The 12404-nt window shown below is 40.5% G+C and overlaps 1 protein-coding gene across 10 annotated transcripts in view; it reads left to right on the top strand.

Annotated features, from left to right (window-relative positions):
* Positions 1 to 12404, top strand: part of WWOX (WW domain containing oxidoreductase) — a 934161-nt gene that overhangs the window by 43807 nt on the left and 877950 nt on the right. For all 10 annotated transcript variants that reach the window (XR_011436924.1, XR_011436925.1, XM_001501803.5 and 7 more), the window contains exon 5: positions 5148 to 5254. Coding sequence is in view for 8 of the 10 variants with exons in the window: in XM_001501803.5 (XP_001501853.1) it covers positions 5148 to 5254 (107 nt within the window). In the remaining 2 variants the exon portion in view is untranslated. The remainder of the gene's footprint in view (positions 1 to 5147; positions 5255 to 12404) is intronic.

Genomic DNA, 12404 nt, shown 5'->3' on the forward strand with positions numbered 1-12404 from the left:
GTAAGGCTTAAGCCATTGTCTCTGGCAGGAATATTCCGCAGAACATGTGCATCTGAGCATCAAATGCCTGCAGAGGCCTGGCAGGTAATGTCAGCATTGTGGGTGGTGACCGTGGCCAACAGGAGGGCACAAACCCCATCCCTAGCCTGCAGCAGCTCCTTGGCCCACCTGATAGTCTCCAGATAGGACAGGGGGCCCAGTATGCTCCCATCATAAGCTTTTTCAGAGAAGTTGGACATCTACCTTTGGATATGTGATTTCCTCCATTATTTAATACTGGCAAGTAATTCATATTAGGAAGGAAAGGAGAAAAGAAGGAAGGAACGGAGAGTGAGAGGGGGAGAGAAAAAGGGAGGAAAGAAAGGAAGGAGGAGGGAAGGAAGGAAGAAAGGGAGGAAGGGAGACCGAGTGAGAGCCACACAACACAAAACAGGTCCATGATTTTATTTATCCTGTGATGACCAGTTTGTAACCTCTATTCTAGAGGATGAAAACCAGTGTAATACAAGTGGGTATTGAGTATTTTTTTTGGTGTTTTCCCTTTTAAGCGACTTTAATGTCTGTATGCAAAGCTTGAAACTCAAGACAGCGAGATATTAAACCTCCACGGCCACTTAATTTTCCCAATTGGATCAGATGTAACAAGTGCTAGAAAATGGATGCCACCCATTGTTTTAAAATGTCTTCCTTTATTTTCTTTATATTATTAGCTTTAAATATTCTTTTGAATGTACCCTTGCCACCTCCATGCAGTTAAGCTGGTTCAATTTAAACATTGTCATAAAGTTAATTTTTTATAAGATGAATCAGGTTATTAAATTTAGTAAACCATTGCCTTCATTATTTTGCACAAACTCTGGCACCGTGCAGAATTGGCTTAGCACTACTACATTTAGCTAATTAAACTGGTCATCAGCTGTGGTATTACGGGAGTGAGGGATGCTATTCTCATGGGCTTTTCCAGGACTTCAGCAGTAGGTAGCATTATTAAACTTTTTTTTTTTTTTTTATAAAACTCCACACTCTAGAGATATGGTTTACTATAAAAGTGTTATTGTCCTTCCTGTTAAACCATCATCTTTTGAAATATCCATGCTTTGTTTTTGCTCCAAAGGCCATTGCAAAGGATAGGAAAATGGAGTTGTCTGTCACAGCTTTTAAAAGTAGACTAGCAATATGTAACGTGTCGCTTAGATAAAGGAAGATGGAAGGCTCTGAGTGTAATTTTACACGACACAGGGACGGATGACTTAACCATAACTACAGTCAGGCATTAACTGAAGGAGAGATGGTGCAAACTTGTGCCCGCAGCCTGTTGCTGCCATCATGTCAGATGTGCTCTTTTAGGTAATAAAAATCCTTTGCCGTAGGTTATTTTGTCAAGTAAAATAGCATGACTTCACAGGTTTGTTTGGAAAGAAAAAGGGCATGCTTTCCCTCCACAGATTTCTAAGTAGTGTCATTCAAAACGGCAGGGGATGTCTTTGCAGGATTGTGATGTTTATTCATTGTTAAAAAGGAAGTTAGAGGGCCATCAGTATTGTTTGAGACAACTGGGATTGTTTAAAAATAGTCCAGAATTGTAGCTTATTGGCTATCTGTAAGAACCATTCATTTCTTTGGCAGATATTTATTGAATCCTACTGGGTGTTAGTCCCATGGGATACAGAGATGAAAAAGGCACAGATACTAAGGAGTTTATAGTTAACCTGCTAAATTAGATAACTAAAGCCCTGGGGCCTGCCTGGGCCTGCATTGTAGTGATACTCTTTCCATCCATTAAAATATGGTCATTGACAGATGACTGAGCACTGTGGCTACCATCTTCCTCCACTGCCCTACATCATTTTTCCATTTTATAACCTCTGAGGAAAATGTGATGAAAAAGACTTCTGATAATCGCCCTGACCTGGAAATTTCAGAGAGACACAGAGTCCGCCATTTTCAACAAGATCTCCTGGGTATGTGAAGTCCTAGGATTGCAAGTGAAGTCACTTTGGCCACTTCACGTTCCCTCCATATGGCCGTCAGCGTTTCATTAGCCTGATTGATGTAGCTCATCAGTCAGCAAGACTTCGTCCCATCCTTCTCCTATCCAGTTTGCAACAGCTGGGCTACAAAAGCTGGTGTTTCACTTCTCTCTCTTTTCCCAAGTGATCTGGGTACCTTTTCCTCACTGGTGATAAAGGGTGCAATTGGCATCGTGGATAAAAATGAGTAAATTTCAGGTTTTTGTCTTCCTGCTCATAGCTTGAAGATATGCCTTTAGGCACCTTTTACTACAGACACCAAAGAGGAGGCAAATAGCTTTAGATATTAAATATTTCAGATTTGAAATCCTTTTGCATTATTTTAACATCAGATTCAAGTATAGAAGGTTATTCTTAGATAATGGTAAGTGAATATCTTGTGATACAGAACTTGGCATAATCTGAAAAAATAAGCTATCTCAACAATGAAGTTCGAGTATGTTTTGGGGCCAGTATTCAGACAAATGGAATGGAGATCTTGTAGCTAATTTCTTTAAATTCTGCTTGATGTAATTGCCAGTCAGTTCTTGGGTTGCTGTTGGGAGCAGATCTAGGAGAGAGTTAAGTTTTTAGTAATAATGACTGAGCTATTTGTAGGTCATACAAATCAGATAGGAGGCATAGGACTTTATACCAAGAATTTTGGAAAGAGGAGGGACCTAACATTTGTTTCCCACCTTCTATGGTTATATTAGGCTCTTAGTGTATGTTTTTGACTTACCCTCATATTAAGAAAAGATAACTGAGTTTCTATTGGGTTAAAGGCATAGTTTTAGGTGCCATAGCTTATAAATAGCTAGAGCTAGGATCAACACAAGTGTGTCAAACTCCTGAGTTTGAGTTTTCCACTATGCTGTGCTGGCTTCCCTTGAGAACTGGTTTATGTAAATAGACTGGCTTCCATGAAGTTTAGATATATGGAAGCCATATGAATGAATGAACTTTGATAGGCTCTTTCACATGGCAGTCCCAGTAAGATAATGATACTCTTCTGATTTTTCATACATGTTAACATTATCTTGGAAACAGTAATCTTTGGTCGTTTGACATGGATTTGGCTGAATTACATTGCTGCTTTCTTTTGTAGAATTATTACTTTGTTGTTGTGGTATACTCTATATGGTCTTCCCCAAAGCTTACAAGATAACGGTATTTTACAGTTTAGAGCAGTGATGTGGTGCTCAAGCTCTGAAATTGGATTGCCCACTTTTCTCATCTCTTTTCAGATTAGTAATGTATAAGAGTTCTAGCTGCTCCATATCCTTGCCCACATTTGGTGTGGTCATTTTATTTTTTTTAGCCATTCTAGTAGTAGATACATAGCAGTATATGATTGTATCTTTAATTTGTATTTCCCTAATGACTAGTGAGTTTGAGCCTTATAAAATAGTTGAGAAATTTTTCTTCTTTTTCTATTATGTAGAAGAGTTTGTGTAAGATTGGTGTTTTTATTTTCTTCAGTGTTGGTAGACTTTACTGTTGAAGACATAGGGATCCAGAGTTTTCATTTTGAGGAGATTTTGAAATATGGATTAAGTTTCTTTAAATATATGGAAATTTTCAATTTTTTAAATCTCTTCTTGCAGCAGTTTTTAAGTAGTGTCTTTCTGGGAATTTGTCTTTTTCACCTGTATCTTAAGTTTACGGGTGTAAAGTTATTTGTCATATCTTTTTAAGATCTTTCTAAGGTTTGTAGGATCTGTAGTGATGTCCTTTTATTTGTTCCTGATATTGGTCATTAGTATGCTTGCTTGTGCATGTGCTTTCTCTGTTAGTCTTGCTAGCCTTTTATAAATTTTATTAGTTTTTTTAAGGAAATGACTTTTGGCTTCTTTGTTCCTCTGTATTTTCTGTTTTCATCTTTGTTAGTTTATCTTTTTATTTTTATTATGTCCCTCCTGCTTTCTTTAGGTTTAATTAGCTGCTTTTAAAATTTTCTAACTTAATGGATGCTTAGCTCATCTTCTGTTCTAATATATGCATTTAAGGCTACAGACTGTCCTTTGTCCATGGCTTTAGCTATGTTCGATAAGTTTTGATGTGTAGAATTTTTGTAATCCTTCAGTTTAAAATATATTCTAATTTTCATTCTAATTTTTTGAATCACAATTTTTATTTATTTAAAAATGTATTGGTTAATTTCCAGCTAGGGGAATCTTCTAGGATCTTATGTTGATTTCTAGTTTTGTTCCATTGTGGTTAAAGAGCATACTTTTCAATTTTAATCTTCTGAAATGTGTTGAGATTTGCTTTTGGCCCTGCACAAGGTCAGTTTTGGTAAATATTCTTTAAGTACTTGAGTGTACAGTCTGCTGTTGTGTTCAACATTTAGCATACTCAGTTATTTCCAATTTATTAATCTCTTGGCCTTTTAACTCTTCCAGACCTTGGCCCAAAATATTCTCAGTCATAGTGTCCCTCTGATGCCTTCAGAGAGATATGTGTGCGTGCATGTGTGTGTGTCTGTGCGTGCTGTTTAGTTCAGCTTTTCTAATTGTTCCCAGTAGCAGGGTGGATCTAAGAAACCTAGGTTGCCATTGCTGGAAGCAGAGGTACTGGAGGCATGTAGCACAGTGCAGAGCACATTGTCAAGAACTTAATGAATGCTGTTTGTTCTATTTTCCACGTCTGTTTTCTCTTATTAGACTGTAAACTCTTTGAGGGCAGTGACCATGTGTCAGTCTTTGTACATCCATATTCTTTATATTTAGCACAGGATGTGGTCGTTATTAAGCAGTGGTTAGATGGCTGACTATGCCATGAGCTCTTCTATGGGTTGGCCTTCACCTTTGAAAACACTGTGTTCCTAGGGCAGGTTTTCTCAGCCTCAACACTGTTGACATTTTGGGCTAGATGATTCTTGGTTGTGGGGCTGTCCTGTGCTTTGTAGGATATTTTGTAGCATTCCTGGCCTTTACCCATGAGATGCCAATAGCACCCACCCCAGTTCTGGCCCCTGAAAATGTCTGTAGACATTTGCAACTATCTTCTAGGGGGCAAAATCGCCTCCAGTTGAGAACCACTAGGGTAATGTGTGTGGTGCTCAGTAGGGCCATTCAGCATGACTCAGTGTTTTGCATTTGTGTTTTCTAATGTCGGCTTTCCTTTAAACCATAGGGTTTGAAACTGCCAAGTCTTTTGCCCTCCATGGTGCACACGTGATCCTGGCCTGCAGGAATATGACAAGAGCCAATGAAGCTGTGTCACGCATTTTAGGAGAATGGGTAAGCAAGCGCTTGACTATTTTTTTTTAATCGTCAGATACATGCGCTGGGATAAACACAAGGCGGTTTTAGTTCAGTGTAAAGTTTATTGCTCTTGGAATAATGTTATCTTTATTTTTCAAGTCATTTTCAGTTTGTTTACTTTATGAATGAAAGGACAAGTAAGACTGTTATTATCCACACATTTGTTTATAGTTCATTGTCAGTGTCATCTGCTTTATTAGTCGGAGGTCTGAGAATGTTTACTCATTTAGTTCACTTATTAAGAAAAATAAAATGTGGTTAACGCCCATCAATGCAACTAAGATGTTGCTTTGCCTTATGGTTTTTAGGATTAGAAAGGAGCAGGCTTTGACCCTGTCTCTGGTTTCTCCTTTTTGCTTTTCTCTCTCCATGTAGATGTTGGTGTTGATATTTCTCTGCATAAACATTTACTGAGGGCTTACTGTGCTCTTGGGGCTGACAATATAGCATCAAACAAAGCAAATCCCTGCCCTCCTGGGCTTGCCTGCTGAGTAGGAGAAACAGACCACGAAGGGGTAATTACATTGAATATTTAACGTAATGTCAGTTATAACGTAATGTTGTTATAAATATAACGAAGGGCGGTAAAGCAGAGTGAAGGATGCAGAGTGACAGTGTGGGCTATTCTGATTGTGTGGTCAGGAGAGACCCTTCTCAAGTTATGACATTTGATCTGAGACCTGAATGAAGTAAAGAAGTAAGCTGTGCGAATGTCAGGGGAAGTACTTTCTAAGCAGTGGGAACAGCATTTGCAAAGGCACAGAGGTAGGAGGGTGCCTGGAGGAGTCAAGGATCAGCAGGGGGGCTAGTGTGGCTGGAGGCAAAAGGAAGGGGAGGAGGTCACAGAGGTGCTCCCAGGCTGTTACATAGGGTCTCAGAGTCGATGGTGAGGAAGATGTTAGAGAGATTAAACCAGAGAGTGACACAGGTTGATCGATTTTTTAACGTGATCACTGGGCTTCGGCATGGAGTACAGATTGCATTCATTCATTCACTTATTTAGGAAGTGCATCACTGTCCTCGGTACTAGGGGGTCTCCTGTTAAGGAAAAACAGACATTACCGCTGTCTTGGTAGAGCTTTCAGCCCAGAGTGGAAGTCAGATTTAGCCCAAGAAACATAACCATCAATGTAAACTTGAAACGGTGGTAAGTGGTACTGTGGAGTATGTGGTACTCCAAAATGGTGAATAATGCCAGGGAGGTGAGGACATTTGGAATCCCCAAGAAAGGAGTCACTGAGCTGAGATCTCCAGCAAGACCAGGGGGAGGGTGGAGGAGGGTCAGATGAGGCGGAGGGAATGGCCTGTACTTGGCCCTGGGAGGAGGAGGAGGCAGTCACATGGCTGGGAGCAGAGCGTGAAGGGGGTGGGATAAACCTTGCCAAGAGCGTGTCTTCTTTTTCTGAGTACCGTGAAAGATTTCTTGCCATCTGAAGAAATAGACCACGGTTTATTTAAGAGAATGTCTGGTGTGCTGGACTGAAAGTCAAGAAAAGGAAGATTTGTTTCTGCTTTTTTAGGTATATTTCAAATGAAATATTTCAAAGTTAGTATGTTTCAAATGAACACTTTTCCTGACTCACTGCATTCATTATTTTGGGTTAAATTAAAAAAACAAAGCAAGGCTCAATTTTTTCTGATTATTTTAGCATCTTTCTAACTCTAAAGTAGAGTTGTAACTCTAACTCTAAAAGTAATAACCCCTATTAGGTGGTATGGTAGTCGTCTTTAGAGACGTGTAAGGAGATCCAATGGTGATATATGCATGTGGTTTGAATCTTCATACAGAATGGGAGGGTGTAAAATAAAAAGTGAAAGTCCTTCCCAATCCTTCTCTTGGAAGGTAAATATTTAAACCATTTCTTGTGTATTCTTCCAGAAAAAGGTTGTACATCCTAGAAAACACACTCACATGCTGTTACGTACTTTGATTTTTTTCACGTAATCCTATAGGAGGTCTTTTCTTCTCAGTGCATATAGATCTAACTCATTGTTTTTAACTGCTATATAATATTCCATCCTGTGCTTATGCCATAATTTATTTAACTAGTCTCCCTTTTTGGTGGACATTTAGGTTGTTTTCATTGTTTTGCTATTCCAAGTACTGTTCTTTTGAAGTCCAGTCTCTCTTGCATTTCCATCCACAATGGGATCTCAGCTGTGCTGCAGTGAGCGTTCTTGATATATGCTTTTGTGAGTGCACCCACAGGGCAGAGTCTTAGCAGTGGACTCATTGATCCAAAAGCCATATGTATTTAAAATTTCGGTAGCAGTGTCCCAGTTGCCATCTAGTAGTGTTGTGCCAGCTTCTATCCCTCAGTGTCAATGTGGAAGAGATCCTGTGGTCTAGCAGCAGAGACGCCAAACCTGTAAAATTTGCCCATTTGATGTTATATTTAAACTAGAAAAATCAAATTCCAGTAGCCCTCGTGATACCATAATAACCATATTGTACAATGATATTAATGTTTAAACCAGCCTTGGAAGATAATGCTAAAACACAATTACTTATGCATTTTAAAAATTGTCTTCCTGAGGCCGGCCCAGTGGCATAGTGGTTAAAGTTCACATGCTCCGCTTTGGCAGCCTGGAGTTCACAGGTTTGGATCCCAGGCACGGACCTAGCATCACTTGTCAAGCCACACTGAGGTGGCATCCCACATAAAAGAGGAAGATTGGCACAGATGGTAGCTCAGCAACAATCTTCCTCAAGCAAGAAGAGGAAGACTGGCAACCAATATTGGCTCAGGGCTAATCTTGCTCACACAAACAGACAAACAAACAAACATTGTCTTCCTTTTTCCTTACATGTGAGAACAGAGTCATCCGAATTTATCCCATTAAAACTATTGCTTGATGCTTGGAGGCATTAAATTCCTGGATCGGCCCTAATCAACTGTGGGACTTTGGTAAGTTTCTTAATCTCTTCAGTGCCTCAGTTTCTTCATCTCTAATGAAGAAGGTTGAATGGCATGATCTCAAAGCCCCACCATTTAGGTTTTTTTCTTTCATTTTAAGGCATAACTGGGTCCCTGGAGTCAGTTTCAGATGACAGAACTTATCATTGTATAGTTTCATTCTAATGTGTAGTAACTTGGGGTCGACAAGCAATCCTAGAGAGAGAATTATCCAAAAATATTCACTGTCAGGGACATGAGCAAAGGAAATGGGAATGAAAACAAAACTCATACCCACATGGCCTTTTGCACATTAAAATCAGATTTTATAGGTTGTAGACTGAAGAAACTCAACCTTTTCTCATCTCTCATCTCTTTGCCTGTTCTCTGTGAATCTTGTGGTACCGTGTTCCTTATTCCCCCTAGATTATGATTTTGGAAGCTCACATCTAGTACCCATCCTCGATAGTGCTGGTGTGGTTCCCTTCAGGCCCTTCCTTACCTCATCTCTGCACAGGGATTTTATCTGGCACATCGTTAAATACCACCTTCTTGTGTTTCTCAAGGTCAATTTGATCGACTCTATAGTTTTTCCAGCTGCTAGCCAACTTGAGCGTGTTCATACTTTTTCTGGGATAAGTCATATCAGTAACAGGGCCGGCAAGGCACTGCGACATATTGGCACCTCACGGGAGATTCTCAAAATGATTCAAAGTTTTTTGTTGCAGCAAAAGCTCACTCAGAAGTCTTTGGGCCTTTGGCTCAGCGTGGGCTCACACGTGCCAAGGCTCTGTGGGCATTCTCAGCTCCCGCTCTCGAGACGGAGTTCATGCCTCCTTCTCCAACTTGTTCTCTCCTGCCTGGCCTTTCTCTTCCTGCCTTCACCGCGTATCCTAGAATTGCTGTGTTCCAGAACATTCACGTCTGTCTCCAAGCCAGTGGAATATTATTCTCCCACCCATCATCGGGCAGCTAACGACCACCATTTATTGTGTCCCTGTTGTGTCCTGTGTCCTGGGCAAGGCACTTTATATCGCATTCAGGAGGACATAAAAGCCTGGTTTTCTCCATTTTACAGAAGAGCCACTGGAGGGATCAGAAGGGTGAAGGGACTCACCCAGAGTCACACAGCTGGTGAACACAGAGGCGGGCTTCTGGCATGAGTGGTCCATCCAGCCTCCAAACCCAAAGTCTACCTATTCCACCCCACGACCTGGCTTTTCTACTCCATCCAGCATCCTGTCCCTTCATTGCCTTTCAGGCTTTGCTTTCAGAACTGCTAGATGCTATTTGAGTGCTTCGTTTCAGGATTAATCACATTTCTCAGCGGAAGCAACTCTGATCTATCTTATTTGCCCAAGCAATCCATTTGCATTCAAGATATCCTTTTGTAGCGTTCTCAGACCACATTTGGGGAGGTCCAGCTATTTAATAAAATATAATTTAAATGAAAACATATTCCATATGGAATTGTATCGAGAGCCTATATGTAATTGCTACTACTAATAATTATTTCATGGGAAAATGCCCTCTTGCTGAGAGGTTTAGATGCTCCAAGTTAAAAAGAAGAGAAAGAATTGAAAACAATTAAAATTGGATAACATGGACAGTGCAGAAGTAAACCACCCCCTTGAAAGGCTAATCCATGTAGCATAATTAAAAATGGAAGGAGAGGGAGGAGCATCGGCCACCAATCCTGGTTAAATAAAGAGTCTCTGGGAATGGGGTTTGTGACTGTGTTGTTAAGCAGTCCACCATACGAGGATGCGATCTACCTCATTCACATCCTTAACTGGATTACAGGCTAGTATCCGTCACCTCTCAGACAAGTACCTAATTTCTCCATATGGCTGGCTGAGTAGGAAGTGTAGCTTTCTATTTTCAGGATGGATTCTCTTTTATTTAGCAGCATGGTCTGCATGTTAGGATTCTGGTGAGTTCTCTAAGTCTGGGACACTAATAGATGTGTCTGAATCCCTGCAGTGCTGTGGTTCCTCCTTTCCTTACTCAATACATATTTATCGGAGTGGGGTTTTGTTGTTATGGAGGTCTGGCATGTCCCACTCTCCATCCTAAGATCTGAGGACCTCCAACATTGCATGTAAAGAGCAATAGCTAATTAGGTATCAAAATGTTCCTTATAAACAGCCACAACAAGACCCCAAAATCCCAATGTAGAGCTCTTGAAAGGTCTAAGTGGGGCTCCCATTTTCTCCTTGCTCTCACCTTATTACAATGTATAAATTTTAGATTGCTGAAACTTGGGATCTAAAACTTCCGGTCTTGACAAGGAAGGAGGTTGAATAGAGCTAAAGCAAATGGGCCTGAGGTCACCCACCTACCTACCAGTTTGTGCAGGAGGAAGAGGGGTGGGGTCATGGAAGGGGGTGTCGGGGGGATCAAAAGAGAAGAAGGGATTGGTTAGAGTGGCCAACCTGCCTCACGTGTGCCAGGCCCTTATGAGATCTGCTTGTCATGCAAAGAGTGGAACAGGAAGTATAGGAGAGCTCACATATGGGGGCTATGCATTAGTGAAATGTGAGGCCCTTTGAATGTTCTAATGCTCTAGTGTCTGCTGGTGATTGAGATACCAAGGAATTGGGCCAAAGTTGGCTGGCCTGGGAAGAGAGGCTGCTGGCCCTCCCTTGGAGTTATTATTCGATTCTCTCCTGATTCCCCAGAATGTGTCTTGGACCCATTCCCCCATCCTAAGGGAAGAGTGACCTAAGTTTGGTGAGAAGCTTTGGTCCCCAAGGAAGACTTCAAGCCCGAGCTTTCCTAACTTGTCTTTTTATTTGGCCTAGACTTAAATCTTCCTGGAGACTGGTTAGGATGACATGCCATCGGCCAGGAGAATGCAACAGGGATCTGGCTCAGCTGCTTTTGTTTTCTCATGGACACTTAACCAAGATTCCCAAGAGCCCCAGAGAAGCCAGGCTGGTGTTCTTCAAGATACCTCCAGGGCAGAGGTCCCTTGTGGGGGCAAATCATCTCCAGTTGAGAACCCTGCTCTGAAATATGCTGTATTGGAATGGCAAAAGTTAGAAGCAGACATGCCCTCTGACCTCGGGCAAGTTTCTTAACTTCTCTAAACCTTAATTTCTTAATCTGTAAAATCCAAACACTAATATCCATGCCAGGAGATATACGTGGTTGTAAGTATTAAATGCATTGACTGTATGTGTATTTAACACATTGCCAGGCATAGATTAAGTGTTAGCTGCTGCTATTAACAGCGATAACAATAATAATTTCTTATTCGTACGTGAAGGTACAAAGTGGTGCTTACTTTTCTTAACCTCTGCAAGTGGTTGAGCTTGGTTGAAAGAGGAGCTGTAGGGAGGATGTTTATCAGCATGATTCAAATGGAGTTGCAATGAATTTTTTCTCTGTCTTCATCTGTCTGGACTCCTACATTTTAATAGATGTGTATTTAGTTTGTTGATTAGTATTTTCCAGTGGAGCCCATATTAGCACTCAACTGTCATTTGAAAAGCCATCTTAATTATTTATGTGATTGCTTTTTCTTTTATATTTACAAAGAAATACACTTTGCATATATTTAGGAAAGATGATTAAGGGATCAGTCATCAGGAACAGCAAGCAATGGTTTATATCAAAATGGTTATTGAGAAAGCAAGGAGATGAGGGGTAAAAAGAAAAGATTTATTAGTCAGAGGTAATGGAATATGCATGTTTTAGGGAGAGAGCACATGCTCGGTTGATTGTACCCACACAGTTTGATGCCAGAGAGACTGAAGTGTTGTAATTATTCTAGTTTTCAATGGAGTTGATACTGGATCTATTTATCTAGTTGGGGTGAAGGCATGTAGAAAGCTGACAGTATTATGTCATATCGTAGCCTCATTGATAAGGGTTGGAAATAATGATTTTAATATTATTTTCAGCTATGGAGTACTTGGTACCAACCAATGTATTAGGCATGTAGGTTCGACATTTTGCTGTGCTTTTAATGGATACTGACACCCTGTGTTTTCATGACATGATATTAAGGAGTGATGGGCTAGGATGCTGAGTAATACATAAATTGCTTGCACTTTTAAGAACCACTGGTGAAATCCAGCAACTTTCAGGCTCCTTCAAATCCACTCAGTGACTTTGTGATGTGGTATAGCTTTGGTGTTTGTGGGAATTTTCCCCAACCTCTTTTGATAATAAAAGCTTAAATCCCATAATTTGCCTTTACAGATCGGAGGACTTAGGTGGGA

This window comes from Equus caballus, chromosome 3 (assembly GCF_041296265.1).
Source record: "Equus caballus isolate H_3958 breed thoroughbred chromosome 3, TB-T2T, whole genome shotgun sequence".
Taxonomy (NCBI): domain Eukaryota; kingdom Metazoa; phylum Chordata; class Mammalia; order Perissodactyla; family Equidae; genus Equus; species Equus caballus.